General features: G+C 55.1%; 2 protein-coding genes across 2 annotated transcripts; one reads left to right on the top strand and one right to left on the bottom strand.

The window, feature by feature from the left end:
* Window positions 1-2,639: 2,639 nt before the first annotated feature.
* On the top strand, window positions 2,640-11,014 carry LGI4 (leucine rich repeat LGI family member 4). Its single transcript, XM_052655582.1, has 9 exons — window positions 2,640-2,812; window positions 3,220-3,291; window positions 3,547-3,618; window positions 4,967-5,038; window positions 5,145-5,216; window positions 5,440-5,609; window positions 7,674-7,838; window positions 7,922-8,427; window positions 10,065-11,014. The coding sequence occupies exons 1-9, from the start codon at window positions 2,640-2,642 to the stop codon at window positions 10,377-10,379; spliced, it is 1,617 nt and encodes a 538-aa protein (XP_052511542.1). The 3' UTR covers window positions 10,380-11,014.
* Window positions 11,015-12,116: 1,102 nt separating this feature from the next.
* Window positions 12,117-15,259, bottom strand: FXYD3 (FXYD domain containing ion transport regulator 3). Its single transcript, XM_052656517.1, has 7 exons — window positions 15,126-15,259; window positions 13,637-13,669; window positions 13,507-13,530; window positions 12,867-12,941; window positions 12,747-12,783; window positions 12,389-12,426; window positions 12,117-12,253 (listed from the first exon to the last, which is right to left on the bottom strand). The coding sequence occupies exons 1-7, from the start codon at window positions 15,163-15,165 to the stop codon at window positions 12,234-12,236; spliced, it is 267 nt and encodes an 88-aa protein (XP_052512477.1). The 5' UTR covers window positions 15,166-15,259; the 3' UTR covers window positions 12,117-12,233.
* Window positions 15,260-18,043: the final 2,784 nt, after the last annotated feature.

Below are 18,043 nucleotides of genomic sequence, written 5' to 3'. Positions count from 1 at the left end.
CAAAGTGGAGATCCTTCTCCTAAGGTCCCTCTGGTGGTTAAGGGTAGAAATTGCCCCTGCCTGAACGAGACCTGGGCTCAGGTACCTCGCTCTGCAGGACGCAGATCAGCGGCAGGTAGATGTACTCACACTCAGGCACAAGTGGCCCTCACACACACACAAATACACACATGCATACATGCACGCATGTGCACATGGCCTCACAGGACCCTGGCAGCTTCAAAAAGCTCCCTCATCCCCATCTGTCTGAGCCTCTGACCTCGATGGCCCTGTACTCCAGGGTCACCAGCAGTCCTGGTTAATGATAACCCTAATGTGTGCGTAGCCTTGGGGAGGGGTGGTAAGGAGTCAGGGGGACAGGAGGGAGGGGACACCTGGCCAGCTTTAGCCAGTGCGCCCGTTTTCCTCCCCTTCAGAACCCGCTGCTCCAAAGAGGACAGGCCCTGCCACCTTCTAGCTGGCGATGTACCAGTGACTTAACTTCCTGTGGCTCAGTTTCTTCTTCTGTAAAATGGAAATAAAAAGTGTATTCGACTCAGAGGGAGGTCCGGATGATGATCTGAAATGACCCATGGAAAACATTTAGAACACAGTTAAGTCTGGCACACAGTAAGTGATCCAAAAAAGAAAAAGAAAAAAGCTCTCACCATCATCATCCTTGTGATTCTTCTTATCGTAAACAGGAGTAAGAACCCAGCTGTGCTGACAACTCAGTGAGTATGGATTTAAGCCTGTCTGTCTTTACTCTGTGTCCCTGGCCCTAAGTTCTTTATTTAGCTTTTCATAGACCCTGTAAAGAAGTTTCTCATCCTTGTTTTACATATGAAGTACCAGAGATTTGAAGGGCCTTGCTCAAATCACAGAGCTCCTTGGGTGCTGGATAAGCACTTGGTCCAAAATTCACCCCAACCTGTTGGGTACCCACTTTGCTCTAAACCCTCTCTATCCTCTCCCTGAATTCTCTACACATCTGAGAAGTGGGTGCCACAATTGCCCCATTTGACAGATGGGCAAACTAAGGATTAGGGACCCAGATATGAGTGGCCCCGCCAGAGCAGATGCTGCTAAGCCCCTTGTCCTCCAAGGGTTCTGGGTGTGTGCAGCAGTGCCAACAGAGGCTGTGTTCTCCTCATGCCTTAGTTTTCCCATCTGTAAAGTGGGAGTTAGTAATACTACCCACCTCACGGGCTGTTGGCGGGAGGGGGGTGGGTGGGTGGAGAGCCGAGTAAATTCGTGTCAAGACTGATGCACAGCAAGCTCTCACTGAGCATTATTACTGCTATTTCACATTGACTGTTGAGTAACAAGGGTCATTTATTTCCTTTTGTTATTTAATGGATAGAATCTATCCAGACTGCTAAAAAGCTTGGTCCAAAATGAAAGCAGCCAATATCCATAGGTTCTGACCTCCAAAGGAAGAGAAGCCATGGAGCCGGCTGCCTGGGCTTGCTCCCTGGCTTTGCCCCAGTTAGATAACCTAGATCGCAAATGACTGGACCCCTTTCCTCAGTATTTCCTTCTGTAAAATAGCCATATGATCGTCCCAGCCTCAGAGGGTTGTAGTGAGGCAGCATGAGCTAACAGATGAACTGGTAGGACAGGGCGTGGTACAGAGTCAATATTAAAGAAAGGGGTGGCATTCTCATCCTTTTTTTCCTCGGTTTGACTCCCTTCCCCTAGTGGGTGGTGGGCACTCAAGGGGTTAACTTCAGGAGGGGCAAGAGAGGTTGTGTGTTTGGAGCAGGGTGGCTGTCCTGCTGAGCATTGCCACCAGAGGGAGCAGCTGGACCTGAGCTGGTCCCTTGAAGCCTCGGGGCCAGTGCCCACCACACCCTCCTGGAGCCAGGGGAGGGGGCTGGATGGGAGTGGCCTGGACGGCTCCAGCCCCTAGTGGTCTCTCCTTCCACTCCCCCTCCTGCCGACAGAGCCATCCGGTCCCCACCCTGGTGACATCCTTCTCACCCTCCGTGAGTGGAGTGGAGTTGGGTGTCTGGGGAGGGGGCTGGCTGGGAGGAGCCAGGGCAGCTCAGCCCCCAGTGGCCCCTCCCCTCCCATGGGGCCCTCTGGCCCCTTCCCCAGGGGCTGCTCTTCCTATGGCCTCTGACCCCCGCCTCCTTTCCCTGTTTTGCCTTGAGCGCCCGGTGCCCAGAGAGTCCCTTTCCCAAACCTCCCGGGAGAAGGGACGTGGGAGGAGGGGAAGAAACTTCCAGGGAGCTGGAAGGGTTGGGGGGGTGGGGTGGGGGGGTAGAGGGACAGAAATAAAGACATCAGACAGACACACACACACACACACACAGAGAAGGAGAGGCCAACAGACAGACAGAGACAGAGAAAAAGAGAAAGAGAAAGACAACTCAGAGAGACAGAGATAGAGAGTGGGAAACAGACTAACAGAGTCAGAAATACAGAAAAGGAGAGAGACACAAAAACAGGGAAAAAGACATAAGCAGAAATTTAGACACCGAAGACATAGAGGAAGAAAGACAGGCTGAAGAGAGACTGAGAGGAGAGAGAAGCCGGGGCAGGGTGTGCCAGCTGGCGGCATGGAGGGTCGCCTGGCATGGGAGATGTAGTGGCCAAAACCTGGGCCGAGCTGGGAGGGCAGAGAAAAGCTGCTGCCTCGGCGGGGGTCAGGGGGCATGGGAGGGGCGGGAGTTCTGCTACTGCTGCTGCTGGCTGGGCTGGGGGTGGGGGAGGCCTGGAGACCCCCAAAGGGAAAGTGTCCTCTGAGTTGCTCCTGCTCCAAAGACAGTGCTCTGTGTGAGGGCTCCGTGGACCTGCCCGAGATCCTCTCCCCGACCCTGCTGTCGCTGTGAGTGTCAGCCCTCTGGGGGCCTGAGGCTGGGGATGGGAGTCCTGGGACCCTGGGGGCTGGAGGGCCCATCAGGATCTTGGGAGGGGGCAGCAAAGGATGTTGGGAGTCCTGGGAGGGGGCTACTGGGATTTGAAAGGGAGCAGGGGTGGGGATGGGAATTCCAGAGGGCAGGGGCATCTTGGGGGGGGGGGCCTCAGGGGAGGGAGAACCATGGGGTGTGCAGAGTGCTGCCAGGATCCTTGCCAAGCGAGGAGGGCAATTGCCCGTCTCCCCTGGAATGCAGGGGAAATACACACACCCAGGATCAGGTTCCCTCCTGCCCCCCTCGGACAGGAGCCGGCTCTGGGATGGGAGTGGCGCACTGGAGCGGTTTTCTCCTCACCCACCATTGCGCACGTCCCCAGCTCATTCGTTAGGACCCGAATCACCCAGCTGAAGGCCGGCAGTTTCCTGAGGGTGCCATCACTGCACCTGCTGTGAGTGGGGTCCGGCTGAGTGAAGGCCACCCGAGGGAGGGGCTGTCCACGCACATGCACGTGGAGGGCGGGGCGAGTGTGCACACTTACATGTTTGTGCATGTCTGTGAAAGTATCTGTGTGATCCACATCCTCACCCTGCATGCCTGTGTGTGTGACCATGCCCACGTGGGCTGGGGTTGAGGGGAGCCGTGGTTAACATGTCAGGTGGGGCGCAGTGACTCTGGAAAAATTGCTCTCTTACCTCCTTGCCAGCCTCTTCACATCCAACTCCTTCTCCGTGATCGAGGATGATGCGTTTGCGGGCCTATCCCACCTGCAGTACCTGTGAGTGAGGCCGGGGCGGGGGCAGGAATGGGGGCCTGGGAGAGGAAGGAGGCGCCCCTCCACGGCTCCTAAACTGGGGGGAAAGGAGGAGCTTGTTGCCCTAGAGAGGAAGTGTCTGGAGGGGCAAGACAGCCGGCCTCTTGAGTGGGGTTGGGGCTCCTGCTCAGCTGTGTAATCTCAGCCTGCCCCCACGGCCCTCTGTTTCAAGATGCACGAAGTCCCGGGTAACCCATGATTGTTTCTGGTCCTACCTGACTTTCAGGAGACCAGGGAGGGTACAAAGAGGCCAGAGATAAGGAAATGTTCCCAATTAAGAGGCAGCAACTCTGAGTTAGTTGGTGATGGTGGTACTGATGGCAGTGGTGGTGTTGACGGCATGACGCCAGCAGTAGTGTTGGCGGAGATGATAATGGGTATGGTGCTCACAGGGAAGCAGTGGCATTATTGCGGATGACGGAGTGGGGATGATTTTGATAAATATGGTGGACCCAAGGGTGATGGTGCTCTTGGACCATCAGTGGGCACTGATGATGAAGTCTGAAGGGTTGGTGTTCATAATAATTATCAGTGCTGTGGACACTGGTGATTATGATATTGGTGTTGGTGGTGGCAGTGGTTTGGGGTAGGATGTTGGTGCAATGCAATGTTGTTGGTATTGGGTTTGGTGGTGATGGTAAAGGTAGGTGTGCGTGCAGAAATTGTGGCAGTAGTGGTGCTGATGGCAGGTGATGCTGTGAGCACTGAGGGTAATGATGTTGGGACTGGCAGTGCTGGTGCTCGTGGTAACGGTGGCAGTGTGGGTGATGATGGTGGCCGTGGTTTTGGTGCTGATTATGAAGAACGTGTTCTTGGTGATGCTTATCAGTGTTGCTGCTGTGAGGCTGGATGATGTTGATGCTACTGATGTTGGTACTGATGATGGGAATAGCGGGCGATGTTGGTGTTGGTGATGGTGGTGGCGTGGTATGTGGTCGGTGATGCTGGCAGTTTTTGGTACTGGGGGTGATGATGGTGGGAGAGGCATTGGACATAACGGATGATGGTGCAGGTGTGAGTGGTCATATTGGTGTTCGTACTGGGGTTGGTCATGGTGGCTGTGGTGGTGATGGTTCCTGGTGAAGCTGGCAAGGACCATAAGGTCAGGTTCTTGGCTCCTGGGATTGCAGGCTGGGACCTTGGTGAAGAGAGAGGCTCCTGGGAGGTGTTTCCCTGGGCTTATGCAAGGTGTTGGGAGAGAATTCCACATGTTGCCGTGGCCTGTGGCTACCATGGGGTGAGTTCCCCAACCACTGTGGGGCTACAGCAGGGAACTGGGGGACCTCCCCCTGACCCCATCTTCCCTCCACAGCTTTATTGAGGACAATGAGATTGGATCCATCTCTAAGAATGCCCTCAGAGGACTTCGCTCACTCACACATCTGTGCGTGCTTCCACTGCCCCAGCCCACCCTGGGAGGCACCCCACACCCATCACCCTGGCATCATCCTAGGAGCTGCTGATGGCTTCTCCTTCTCTCCCTCCACCAGGAGCCTGGCCAATAACCATCTCGAGACCCTCCCCAGGTTCCTGTTCCGGGGCCTGGAGACACTGACTCATGTGTGAGGCCCAAGGGGACTGGGAGGGTTGGGGGGATTGGGGGACATGTGGGTGGGGGAAGGGGGCATCTGTGCCCATTTCTGGTTAGAACGAGTGAGTATGACTGCGATGGTTTTTACATAGTTTCCGCACCACGGTGGGGCCCTAGCCTGGGAAGGGGTGGGGAGTGTGGCCCCTGGCGGGTTGGAAGCCAGGTCGCAGCCCCTCCCCGGCCTCTTGCCCCAGGGACCTCCGTGGGAACCCGTTCCAGTGTGACTGCCGCGTGCTCTGGCTGCTGCAGTGGATCCCCACCGTGAACGCCAGCGTGGGGACCGGGGCCTGCGCCGGCCCCGCCGCCCTGGCCCACATGCAGCTCCGCCACGTGGACCCCAAGACGTTCAAGTGCAGAGCCATAGGTGGGGCTTTCCCGGCGGGGTGGGAGGGACAGCAGGGGTGGCCAGGGCTGAGGGCCTCACCTCCCTGCCCTGCCAGTTCCTGGCTGAGAGTCTGCTGAGCAAGCATCTCCCGGAGCCTCAGTTTTCTTACCTGTGAATAGGGGTAATACACCGTGACACAGGACTCCTGCAAGAGAGTTCAGTGATGTACTTGGCAGGACGCCTGGGAGGGGAGGCCCTCATAAATGTTCATTCTCATTGTTGTTGTTATTAATATGAAATTGACCATGTGAAAAATATTTCCTCCAATCACTTTGCTTTTCCGCAAATATATTCTGGTATCTTTATGGGTACCGGGCAAAGCAGAGAGCACGGGAGTGATGAAGCCAGCCCTGGGTCTGTCCTCACAGAGCCCACACCCAGAGGCAAGCAGAGAGGGCTGGCCTAGAATGACCAGGGCTGAGATGGGGGTAGCACAGAAGGGTCAGGGCCAGGACTCGGGGAGAGAACCCATGGACATGTGGGTGCCCTGAGTCAGAGTGGGAGCCAGGCATAGCTGGAGGGTTTGGAAGGAGTGAAACTTTGAGTTCAGACCTGAAGATCATTACTAACATCATCACCCTCAAAATGTAAGGCAAGTTTTTGGTCTTCAGAATTCATAGAACAAGGAAATTTAACTTAGTCACTCTTGGTTCAGTTATTCAACAAACACCTACTGAGGTCCACTTGGTGACCAGCTCTGTAAGAGGCAATGGGCACACTGTGGTGACCAAGATAACCTGGGGCCTTTGCCTCACGGGGTCACAGTCCTGGAGGTGGGGCCTCAGACATTAAATAAACATTGCACAGTAAATGCATGGTACCCATTGTGATAAACACAGAGGATGATGAGGGAGTTTAGGGGGTGGTTCTACCTTTCCTGGGGCATCAGAGAAGGCTTCTCCAAAGAGGGAGCGCCAGCTGTGGCTGTAGCCAACTGGAGGACAGAGGACGGGGTCAGCATGTGCAGTGACCCCCCCAAGGCAGCACAAAGTTTGTCCTGACTGAGGATGGAAGGAGGAAGGTCTGGCTTGGAGGAGTGAGGAAGGGAAGGACACAGATGAGGTGTCTTACCTGCAAGGGCCTCACTCTGCAGAACTTTGAAAGACACAGAGAAGAAGGTGGACTTTATCCAGAGGACTGTGGGAAGCCGCAGAGGGACAGTTTTGAGCACAGAGTGACATGATTTGGTGGCCATTTTAAAAAAAATCCCCTTTGGATGGGCATCCTTAGCTGTTTGGTTCGTTGATTCAACCCGGGCCCCTAGAAGTAGGTCCTGGCATGTAGAATGAAGTATTGTCACCTGGAGTCCACCGCCACCACCCTGGACGATCTGGGTGCATTGTTACCATCAATGCTAAGTTGCTGTAACAGAGAGGGTCTAAATACCATGACACAAAGAAAACAGAAGGGTCTGAGATGAGAGGAGTTCAGGCCGGTGGGGCAGCCCCTGGGTGTTATCCTGCTTTCCATGGTTGAAACCAAGTTGTGACCCCATCCACCTGCCAGTTCACAGGAGGAGGGGAAAGGGACCTAGTCCAGGACAAGCGGTCCTCCTAGAAGCAAGGCGAGCACTAGAACCAGCACTCTGCTCTGGCTCATGGCCACATGTCAGGAGGTGGCGTGGGGGCAGTGCTGGGCTCACGGCCTCTGATTGGGTGGCTTTGTGGCCAGATGCAACCCTGTGTGATGGAAAACAGGAAGGATGGATTTGGCTGGACAGTTGGCTCCCTGTGCCTCAGTTTCCTCCTCTGCAAAGTGGATATAATAACAGAATATACCCCACAGGGATCTTGTGGAGTTAAATGAATGATAAAAGTGCTGTTTCTAATTATTTGATGATGCCATGCAGCTTAGAAAATAGAGTATCACCGTGGGGTTGTGAGTTAATACGTCTAGGGAGATAAAAAGATTCCACTGTGTATCCCCATGAGGTCAGCACCGTGGCGGTCCTCACTGCAAAGATGTGCAAGCCGAGGCTAGGTGATGAGGACCCTTGGGGGTCCCCCTGGCCTGTCTGACTCTCTCCCCTCCCCCTACCTCCAGAGCTGTCCTGGTTCCAGACGGTGGGAGAGTCAGCGCTGGGCGTAGAGGCTTTCTCCTACCAGGAGGAGCCCTACATCGTCCTGGCACAGCCCTTTGCTGGCCGCTGCCTGATCCTGGCCTGGGACTACAGCCTGCAGCGCTTCCGTCAGGAGGAAGAGCTGTCTGGTAAGCCCCCTCCCATCCTCCCACCTGCCGGATAGCCTGCCCGGCTGGTCTAACAGGGCACCCTGCTCCCCTGCTCCCCACAGCGCCCTCGGTGGTGTCCTGCAAGCCGCTGGTGCTGGGCCCCCGCCTCTTTGTGCTGGCCGCCCGCCTGTGGGGAGGCTCGCAGCTGTGGGCCCGGCCCGGCCCCGACCTGCGCCTAGCTCCACTGCAGGTCCTGGCCCCACGGCGGCTGCTGCGGCCCAATGACGCTGAGCTCCTGTGGCTGGATGGGCAGCCCTGCTTCGTGGTGGCCGACGCCTCCAAGGCGGGCAGCACAACACTGCTGTGCCGGGATGGGCCCGGCTTCTACCCGCGCCAGAGCCTGCATGCCTGGCACCGGGACACAGACGTCGAGGCCCTCGAACTGGATGGCCGGCCCCATCTGCTGCTGGCCTCTGCCTCGCAGCGGCCCGTGCTCTTCCACTGGTTCGGGGGCCGCTTCGAGAGGCGGACGGACATCCCCGAGGCTGAGGATGTCTATGCCACGCGCCACTTCCAGGCCGGCGGGGACGTGTTCCTATGCCTGACACGCTACATCGGGGACTCAATGGTGAGGCTGGGCACAATCCTGCGGGGTGGGCACAGGCCCCACCTGACTCGCAGCAGCTCACTCCCACTCCAGGCTGGCCTCTTAAGCACTGACCCAACCTCACACGCTGGCATCTGAAGGCTGACCTGCCTGACAGCTGACCTTCCTAATATGCTGATCTTTGAGCTCTGACCCTATCCCAATGCAAACTCCAAGACTGTGGCCCCTCAAGACTGTTGTTTGGTTATTCAGTTGTATCCGACTCTTTGCGACCTCATGGACTGCAGCACGCCAGACTTCCCTGCCCTTCACTATCTCCTGGAGTTCACTCAGGCTCAAGTCCATTGATTCGGTGATGCCATCCAACCACTTCATCTTCTGTCGTCCCCTTCTCCTCTTGCCCTCAATCTTTCCGAGCATCAGGGTCTTTTCCAATGAGTCAGCTCTTCGAATCAGGTGGCCAGAGTTTTGGAGCTTCAGCATCAGTCCTTCCAATGAGTAGGGTTGATTTGCTTTAGGATTGACTGGTTTGATCTCCTTGCTGTGCAAGGGACTCTAAAGAGTCTTCTCCAGTGCCCCAGTTTGAAAGCATCAATCATTTGGTGCTCAGCCTTCTTTATGGTCCAACTCTCACATCCATACATGACTACTGGAAAAACCATAGCTTTGACTAGATGGACCTTTGACCCTAAACCACTCTCCATCTCCCAACACTGACACCGGCCCCAAGATTCTGCTTCTACTCCCAAACTGACACACTCCACTACCTACAATTTTTAAAAAGTTTTCATTTATGGCTGTTCTGGGTCTTCGTTGGTTTTTGCTCAGGCTTTCTCTAGTTGTGGCGAAGAGGGGCTAGTCTTCGTTGCAGTGTACAGGCTTCTCATTGCAGTGGCTCCTCTTGTTGCAGAGCACAGGCTCTAGGCACGTGGGCTTCAGTTGTGGGGCACACACAGCGCTTAATATTTGTGGATTGTGGGCTCAGTAGTTGTGGCTTGCAGGCTTAATTGCTCCACAGTGTGTGGAATCTTCCCGGACCAGGGGTCGAACCCATGTCCCTTGCCTTGGCAGGTGGATTCTTATCCACTCTGCCACCAGGGAAGTCCCCAGTACTTACATTTAACCACAGCCACCACACCCTGAACCCCCAGGGCTGATGGCCCACTCCCTCCAGCACTCTCTGGAGCGAGATATAGCCATGGGCAGGGCTTTGAGCCTGAGAGGCACTGATATGACTCAGGGGTTCACAGGGTGTCTGCGTGGGGAGCAGACTGTAGGCACAGGGACAAGAGCAAGGAGACCAAGAAGACCAGGGAGGTGGTTATGTGATGGTCCAGGAGGCAGGTGACTGTGGTTGGGCCAGAGTGCAGTCAGAGGAGATGGGAGAAGTGCATACCATCATAGGTGAAACTAACTGACTCCAGGGCTGACTGATTCTATGTGGGGCTGAAGGAGAGGGAAGGGTCCAGAGTGACTCCAAGTCTGTGGGCTGAGCAGCTGGTTGGTGACATTTAGGAAGATGAGAAAGCTGTGGGAGTTTGTGAACCTACAAGCCTCTGTTCCTGAGCTATTTCAAGTCCTCCGGAGCCTAGGGGACCACTGACCAGCAGGCCTGGCCCTGGGGACCCCAGCCCTAATGAGCGGCCCCCCTCCCACAGGTCATGCGCTGGGATGGCTCCATGTTTCGCCTGCTGCAGAAACTTCCCTCTCGAGGGGCCCACGTCTTCCAGCCACTGCTCATTGCCAAGGACCAGCTGGCCATCCTGGGCAGTGACTTCGCCTTCAGCCAGGTTTTCCACCTTGATCCTGACAAGGGGCTCCTGGAACCACTGCAGGAGCTGGGCCCCCCAGCGATAGTGGCCCCTCGGGCCTTTGCTCACATCACCATGGCCGGCAGACGCTTCCTCTTCGCTGCTTGCTTCAAGGGCCCCACACAGATCTACCAGCATCATGAGTTAGACCTCAGTGCCTGAGTCTGGAAGGGACGCCGGACATGGCCGGCAGGGGGCTGGCACGGGGATTCCTGGGCCTCAGGATGTCCCCTTTACTGGGCTCCTGGCCTTATTCAGAAGTGACAGCTGGTGCTGTGAGATGCTGACCACAAGCCAAGTTCGAGGCAAGAGCTGCCCTTTCAGTCTTAAGCAATATCTTGGCTGGGAGATGACACCAGATGATACTCATCAAAGATGACTTGGCGGCTCAGGCTGGGGGACCACTGCACGGAGCCGGTAGACAAATCATGGTGGGAGGGTAATGTGAAGAGCTCCATGAGTCTGGAGAAGTCTCCTTCAACCCACTCCCACCCCTTCTGTTCCCCATAAAAGTACTGAGAAGGCGATAGCTTTCCTTTTTCTTCTAAACTCAATCCGGCCAATCGCTTTTAGTGCCCGCCTTCATGACGTCACCAGTCGCTGGGCAGTTTTCCCTGCCGGGCCTGCTAACTTCCTCTACTGCTTTTGCGCACGCCTGCTGCCGAGGCGGAAGCCCAGCGTGTTGTTCCTCTTGCGCGTGCGCGAGGGATAGGTGGGAAAGACCGAGTTTTAGCCGGGAGCCGGGGTGCCTCTCCCGGGTCAGTAACAGGATCGCGGACGGAAAGTGCGTGGGCTCAATAAACGCGCTGTGCACCCGCCCCACCTGCTGTTGTGGGGTTATTGGGAGAAGGTGTCTCCTGTGGCATGGGGTTGGGGTAGGGGAGGAGGAGGAGTGTCCCAGGAGCTATATTAAGGAGAGGGGAGGTGTCCCAGCGTGCGTTCTGGCTGCCCTTGGTGAGCTTTCACGAGGTCTCTAAGGAGTGTGGGCTCGTATGGGGGGCTTTGTAGGGGTGTGCAGGGGATATAAAGGCATTGTTAGGGGGTTAGGTCATGGGCTTATTGTTGGTCTGTGTATTCCAGGAGGTATTTGGAGGTGTTTTGAAGGGTTTTAGGCATTTTTGTGGCTCTTGGGGACTTTTTGAAAGTCTTATTGGGTATTGGAGGCTGTGTAAAGGAGTTCAAGCCTGGTTAGAGGTTCTCACACCATGTAGCTGTTATATATTATTAGAGATATTGTGGGGAGTAATTTAAAGTTCTCATAGGAACATTTGGGTGTTAGGAAGCATCTTTTATAATGAAGTGGGATCTGAGGTGAGTGGGAGGGCCATGAATGCATGCAGGCTAAGTTGCTTCAGTCGTGTCCCACTCCGTGTAACCCTATGGACAGCAGCCCACCAGGCTCCTCTGTCTATGGGATTCTCTAGGCGAGAATACTGGAGTGGGTTGCCATTTCCTTCTCTAGGAGGGTCATAGGGCCTCACTATTATAATCAAGCTATCTGGGTACTCCTAGGTACTAGGATCATTCCACATCCTAGCTTTCCTGGGATGGTCCCAGCGTCCACTTGAGGGCCCAGTATTTCATCTGGCTGGAGCTCCCTTTCAATCTCAAAAATATCCCCCAAGTAGAGCATTTTAAATTGCACGTGTGGTTCCCATGGCCACAGAGGCAGAGGTCGGGCCCCAGGTCATGCGGAAGCAGGCCTGTGGTCTCATTCCAATGAAGAGATTCAGCTGCCAGCTTCCGTGCCAGCCCCAATGCATATCAACCTTCTCCTGCCCTTCCCGCCACAAACCCCAATGCAAATATAGGGAGTCTCAAGGCTGCTTGGGTATGAGACAAAAATCATTTTAGAGTAAAAATTAAACAGAGACCCCTCCAGGGAGAGGTGAGATGGAGCCCTGGCCAGGTGGTTTGAGGAGGGAGTGGAGAATTCCATCTGGGAGTTCAGGCTCCCTTGCAGAGCCAGGACTTGGGGAAAGAGTGGTCCTTGGAGCTCTTTCTGCTGATCCATTCTCAACAGTTTTGGGCGGAGCCTGGAAGAGGTGACAGAGTCAGCTTGTGAGAGTGGATCAAGTTATTTCTCCTCAGGGTGCCTCCATACACACACACACCCCATCTCCTCCCTACCCCACTGTGTCCCTCTCAGCCCTACTCTGTCCCTGTCTTACCTGGAGTGATGAGAGGTGGGGCATCTCCTGAACGGTGGCTAGGGAGAGAAAAGTGGTGAGATCTCTGATCCCTCCTGTTTCTCCTCTCCTTCATGGCTAGAGGACTCTCAGCTTGCCCTGACATAGCTCCCTAGCTATTTTTTCACAGGGTTACACCATCCCAGGGACCAAAAGCACTTCAGGATTTGAAGCCCTCTGAAGATTCATGGCTCTGAAGAATGAGCCTGGAAAAATCTTAGGAGCAGGAATTTTCCAGGGCAGGGCCCAGAGGCCTGGCTTTTTCCTGTGAGATTTAGCTCTTTACCCCGGAAAGGCATCTCCAGCATGAGGCAGGCACACTGCCGGGAACCCATCTTACCTGGGCTTCTGTCGGAACTTGCATTTGCATTTCCCACCTGTTAGGGGGAGAGGATGTCAGGGGAGGACACCCCCAGCCCTGCCCTGCCCTGCCCGCCACCCCGCCAGCCCCTGCACTCACTCATGAGGACAATGATGCCCATGGCACACAGAATCCCTGCGAAGATGAGCCCGCCAACCCGGAGGCCGTACCAGTCTAGGAGAAACCCAGAGGGGGCCCTTGGTGCCAGCCCATGCCCTCCCCAACCGAGCCCCCAGCTACTTGACAATGTCCCTTGGGCACCTCTGATGTGGGTTATAGCAGTGGAGAGAACAGACGGCTCCCCTCATGCCCCTGTGCTAATTTTACAGTTTGCACAGAGCAACCAACAGAGATTTAATGTGGTATTAGGTAGAGAGAAGGGAGGGGTCTGAAGACAAATCAGCAAGTCCAAGAGACAGAAAGTCAGAGTGGAGCTCTTTGAGGGAGAGTGGGCAGGGAAGACTCCTCCGAAAGGGCACATTTGAATAGAGACCTGAAGAGGGAGGGAGCGTGGGGCTATGTGGAAGAAAATGTGGGGAGTCCCAAGGACCAGACTGGCACATCTTATTCCCTTAATCCATCGTTTTTACTGTTCAACTGGGGCATTGAACAGTATACCATTAGTCTCACCCCCGAGGTCACCCCCATCAGACCCTCACCCAACCTGTGTGGGACCCTTGGCACAAAATAGGTATGAGGGGTGGGTGGGGGATGCAAAGGGAGGGGCAGAGGCTCTCACCATAGTAGAAAGGACTGTTTTTATCTGCAAGGAAAAAAATAAAGAACATGAATCCAGGACAAGAGCTGGGATGCAGGGCTCGTCAGGGAGACTTTGGAGGTGGACTGGTGGAGGAGTCAGTCTGGCTCACCTTCTGGGTCGTTGGCGTCCAAGGCAGGCAGGCCTGGTGGGGAGAAGCAGGGAAGGAGAGAGATGGAGGTGCTGGCCTCGGCAAAGCTGGGAGCAAGGCCATGGAACCCTTGGCCTCCGCAAAGGGTCCCCTGATGGACAGTTCCCCCCCTCTTGAGGGCACAGGGGTTCAACCCCAAACTAGTTATCTCTGCACATTCCACCTTGAAAGTGAGGGTTTCCCCTATTGAGCCCCACCCCTGAAGTAGGTTTCCATTTGGGTGGCTTTTGATCACCTAGTCAGCCTTTGGCCTGATGTTACAGACACCTGACTAACTCACACCCCCTGTAGAAACGAGCGAGAGTCTCGTGGGGATGACAGATGGCTTGCACTCCCAGGTGTTCTCAGCCATCATCTCCTGGGTCTGCCACATCCACATCCCAACCCCCATTTCCCTGAAAGTGACTAACTAATTATGAACTTAATTTGTTGTTCAGTTGCCACCTCATGTCCGTCCGACTCTGCGACCCCATGGACTGCAGCACGCCAGGCTTCCCTGTCCTTCACCACCTCCCTGAATTTGCTCAAACTCATGTCCATTGAGTCAGTGATGCCATCCCAACATCTCATCCTCTGTCGCCCCCTTCTCCTCTGGCCCTCAATCTTTCCCAGCCTCAGGACTTTTCTTTGCATCAGGTGGCCGAGAGTATTGGAGCTTAATAAACTCCGTACACCTTAAACTTAATAAAATGAATACACTTTATTTAAAAAAGAACTTTCCATCACTATCCTGAATGGAATACCAGTCTTGCTTGATATAATGGATAAAAACAAAGACAATGAAAGCAAAGGACTAGGACTGAATTCTGGCTAGAAGCTGTCGGCTGTTTAGCTTTGGGACTAAACTCTATTCACCCTTTGTTAAAGGGATATTCATATTTTAAAAATTATATTTAAAGCTTAGACACATGGTGCTTATTCTGTCCCAGGCACTACCCTTGCTGCTAAGTCACTTCAGTTGTGTCCAACTCTGTGCAACCCCATAGATGTTCCCTGGGATTCTCCGGGCAAGAATACTGGAGTGGGTTGCTGCAAATTGTAACTCGTTTAATCCTCATAGTGACTGTCTGAGTAGGTGCTGCTATTGTCCAGATGGGGAAACCAAGGCCCAGGGGGTTTTTGGTAATTGCCACATAACCACGAAGCTCTTCCCACTTGTAATAAAGTGTTTCGTAGTGTTGAAGATACGGTAGCCCAGGGCCGAGCCTTCTCCCAGATGTCATCAAGGAGACATCAAGACGATGATGAGCTGTGTGAGCCTTGGCTGTAAGAGGTCCTCCTTTACGTGTCCCTTGAAATCACCAGTGTGACACTCCCTACCCTCTAGGAGATACTGTCCTGAAGCTCCACACCCCATGGGGGAGGCAGAAAGCATGAGAGTAACATGCACACGTGATCACCACCCAGCTGAGGGGATGTAGGGAGACGCAGTCCAGGAAGGGACACTCACCTGCCAGGAGGACGAGCAGCCTCAGGGCCGCCTCTTGCATGTCGATCGCTGGCCTGGTGGGGTCTGGGGAGAGCGACCAGCTTCAGCAGGGACCCCGGAGGCCTCTGGTTCCCAACCTCCTGCTACTCTGCTCCCCACCCAGGGTACACAGCTCACCCCAGGGCAGAAAGCCTGGCCTTGAAACTCACTGGGCTGAAAGATAAGGAGTGGGAAAGTGCAGTGGGGGCTGGGTGAGAACTCAGACCGGAAGAGGGAGGAGCAATAATAACTCACTGGATGTGGACTTCAGGCTTTAAGCGAATCGCCCTGGAAACCAAATGAGGAAGGGGCTGCCCACTGTTATCCCCATCTTACAGATGGGGACATTGAGGCTCCAGAGGTGAAAGTGGGTGCTCGAGGTCACCTTGCCAGAAGGCGGGATTTAAACCAGACCTGGCTGACTCTCTCAGGGCCTCGGGGTGTTGTAGGGAATGGAGTGTTGGGAGCCAGGTGGCAGGAGGCCTGGTCCCTGGGGGTGTCTCCCATAGACAGTTCGGAGCCTGCCCGCCCTGCCCAGACTTTGCCGGGCCAGGGCTGGAGCCTGGGCTGAGGCCTGGGCTGCTCAGGGCAGGATGTGGGCTGGAGAGAACTCAGGGAGGGGCGGGGTGCAGGCCTGGAAAAGAATCGCCTGGCTGCAGCCCCAGCCTTATCTTCTGTTGCACACTGCCAGCATCCCACCATCCTGCTTCTGCCCCACCCCCGCCTATCCCACACTGGTCCTCGGGTCCTGTCTCTGCCCTAGTCCCAGCCCCAACCCCTGTCCCTGCCTCTGCTCCCACCAAGCTCCTGCGGCAGCAAACACTTCCTCTTTCCCTAGGTAGGTCTGCCCAGGACAAAGAACACTCCACAGTCCCCTTCCTCGTCATGTTCAGTCCCCCGTGCGTCCCCCTGTCCCCTCCCCTCCCTCTGCCCCACTGCCATAGCACAGCATAGCTTGTCCCAATCTTGATAGCAAGAGCTAACACTTAGATCCACCCGCTGCTGGGCTCCGCCAAATGACCTTGTTGGGTTTTCACTCATGGAACCTCCCAAGAATCCTGGAGACCCCATTTCACAGATGGCAAAGCATAGCCCCCACTTCCCCTGAGCCTGGCAGGAAGCCCATTGCATCCCCTGCTCTGCTCCTGTGCACACCTGGAGACAGCGCCCGGTTTCTCTCTGCGCGCTCAGTTGTGTCCGACTCTCTGCCACTCCATGGACTGTAGCTCGCCAGGCTCCTAAGTCCATGGAATTTTCCAGGCATGAATACTGGAGTGAGTTGCCATTTCCTTCTCCAGGTTATCTTCGCAACCCAGGAATTGAAACTGTATCTCTTGCTTGGCAGGCAAACTTTTTACCGATAAGCCACCTGGGAAGACTGCACCCCACCCCCCCACTACTTCCTCTAGCCTCCATAGAACCCCTACCCTGAGTTTCCTTTTCTGTTTCCAGAATGTTCTACAGATGCCTTTATCTCTCTGTGCCCACCCCAGATCCTGGGAGCCTTCTTAGCGCCCTTGTGTCTGTACTCAGTCGCTCAGTCGTCTCCAACTCTGCAACCCCATGACCATAGCCCAACAGGCTCCTCTGTCCGTGGGATTTCCCAGGGAAGAACACTGGGGAGAGCTACCATTTCCTTCTCCAGGGGCTCTCCCTGCCCAAGGATTGAATCCGTGTGTCCTGCATTAGCAGACGGGTTCTTTACCACTGAGCCACCTGGGAAGCCCTCTTAGCTTCCTTGTTCATCCTGTATACCAGACCCACAATGTCAGTCTGAAAATCCATTTCTTGCAAGGAAAGAGCCTGTTGCTTCGGGAAACATTATTAAGGGGTTTGCTGCTGCTAAGTCACTTCAGTCGTGTCCGACTCTGTGCGACCCCATAGACGGCAGCCTACCAGGCTCCCCGACCCCTGGGATTCTTCAGGCAAGAACACTGCAGTGGGTTGCCATTTCCTTCTCCAATACATGAACGTGAAAAGTGAAAGTGAAGTCGCTCAGTCGTGTACGACTCTTAGCGACCCCATGGACTGCAGCCTACCAGGCTCCTCCATCCATGGGGTTTTCCAGGCAAGAGTACTGGAGTGGGGTGCCATTGCCTTCTCCAATTAGAACCCCCCCAAATAGGGGGCAGGGGCAGAGCTGGAGTGGGTGTGTGGGCAGGACAGCTTACAGGGCCCCAGCTCGGGTCTGTGGAAGGACATTTGTCTAAAGTGAACACGCTAGTCTTTGTCCCCCCATGGTAACACTAACGCTGGTGATAAGAGCTGGTCTGATTGAGTGTTTACCCCACGCCGGGCACACTTTTCAGCTCTTTGCACTTATTCATGCATATAATCTTCGCAGCTTGATGAAATTGGCACTATGATTAGCCCACGTTGCTGTCACAACCCTAGAACCCCTGTGAACTGAATTTAACGCTCTATACTGTCTTGCAGGACTCAGAGTCTCAGGGCTTAAGCTTCTTTCCACGGGAGCCTCCAAACCCCCCTGGCTGGTGGGGGGCTCCATAGGCCCCATCTCCAGGGATCTCCCAGCACGCCCAGCACAGGGGGCACTGATGGGTGATCTCAGCCACACCCTAGCCCCTGCACATTGCCACCTGACTGTCCCACACTGCTGGCCGCTGGGAGCTGGCATCTGGACATGTGCCCTCCCTTGCCCTGTTCAGGCTGTTGTGGAAAGAGGTCTCTCTGGCTACTCCAGAACTGACTGCGGTCAGGGTGAAGACTTGGAGAGGAAGGCAGCCTGCAGTGGAGGCTGAACCCACCCCTCTCTGCTCTCTCCCAACCCCAGAGATCCCAGTGGTGGTGGGAGGACCATTTCCACCATCCACCCCCTACTGTCTGTCCCTCTATTTCTCCATGATGGTGGCCAGGCCCTTCAGGCATGAGCAAAATGA

Source organism: Budorcas taxicolor, chromosome 18 (genome assembly GCF_023091745.1).
Source record: "Budorcas taxicolor isolate Tak-1 chromosome 18, Takin1.1, whole genome shotgun sequence".
NCBI lineage: Eukaryota > Metazoa > Chordata > Mammalia > Artiodactyla > Bovidae > Budorcas > Budorcas taxicolor.
Note: the sequence above shows the minus strand (reverse complement) of the source record. Positions and strands in the feature narration are given on the sequence as shown.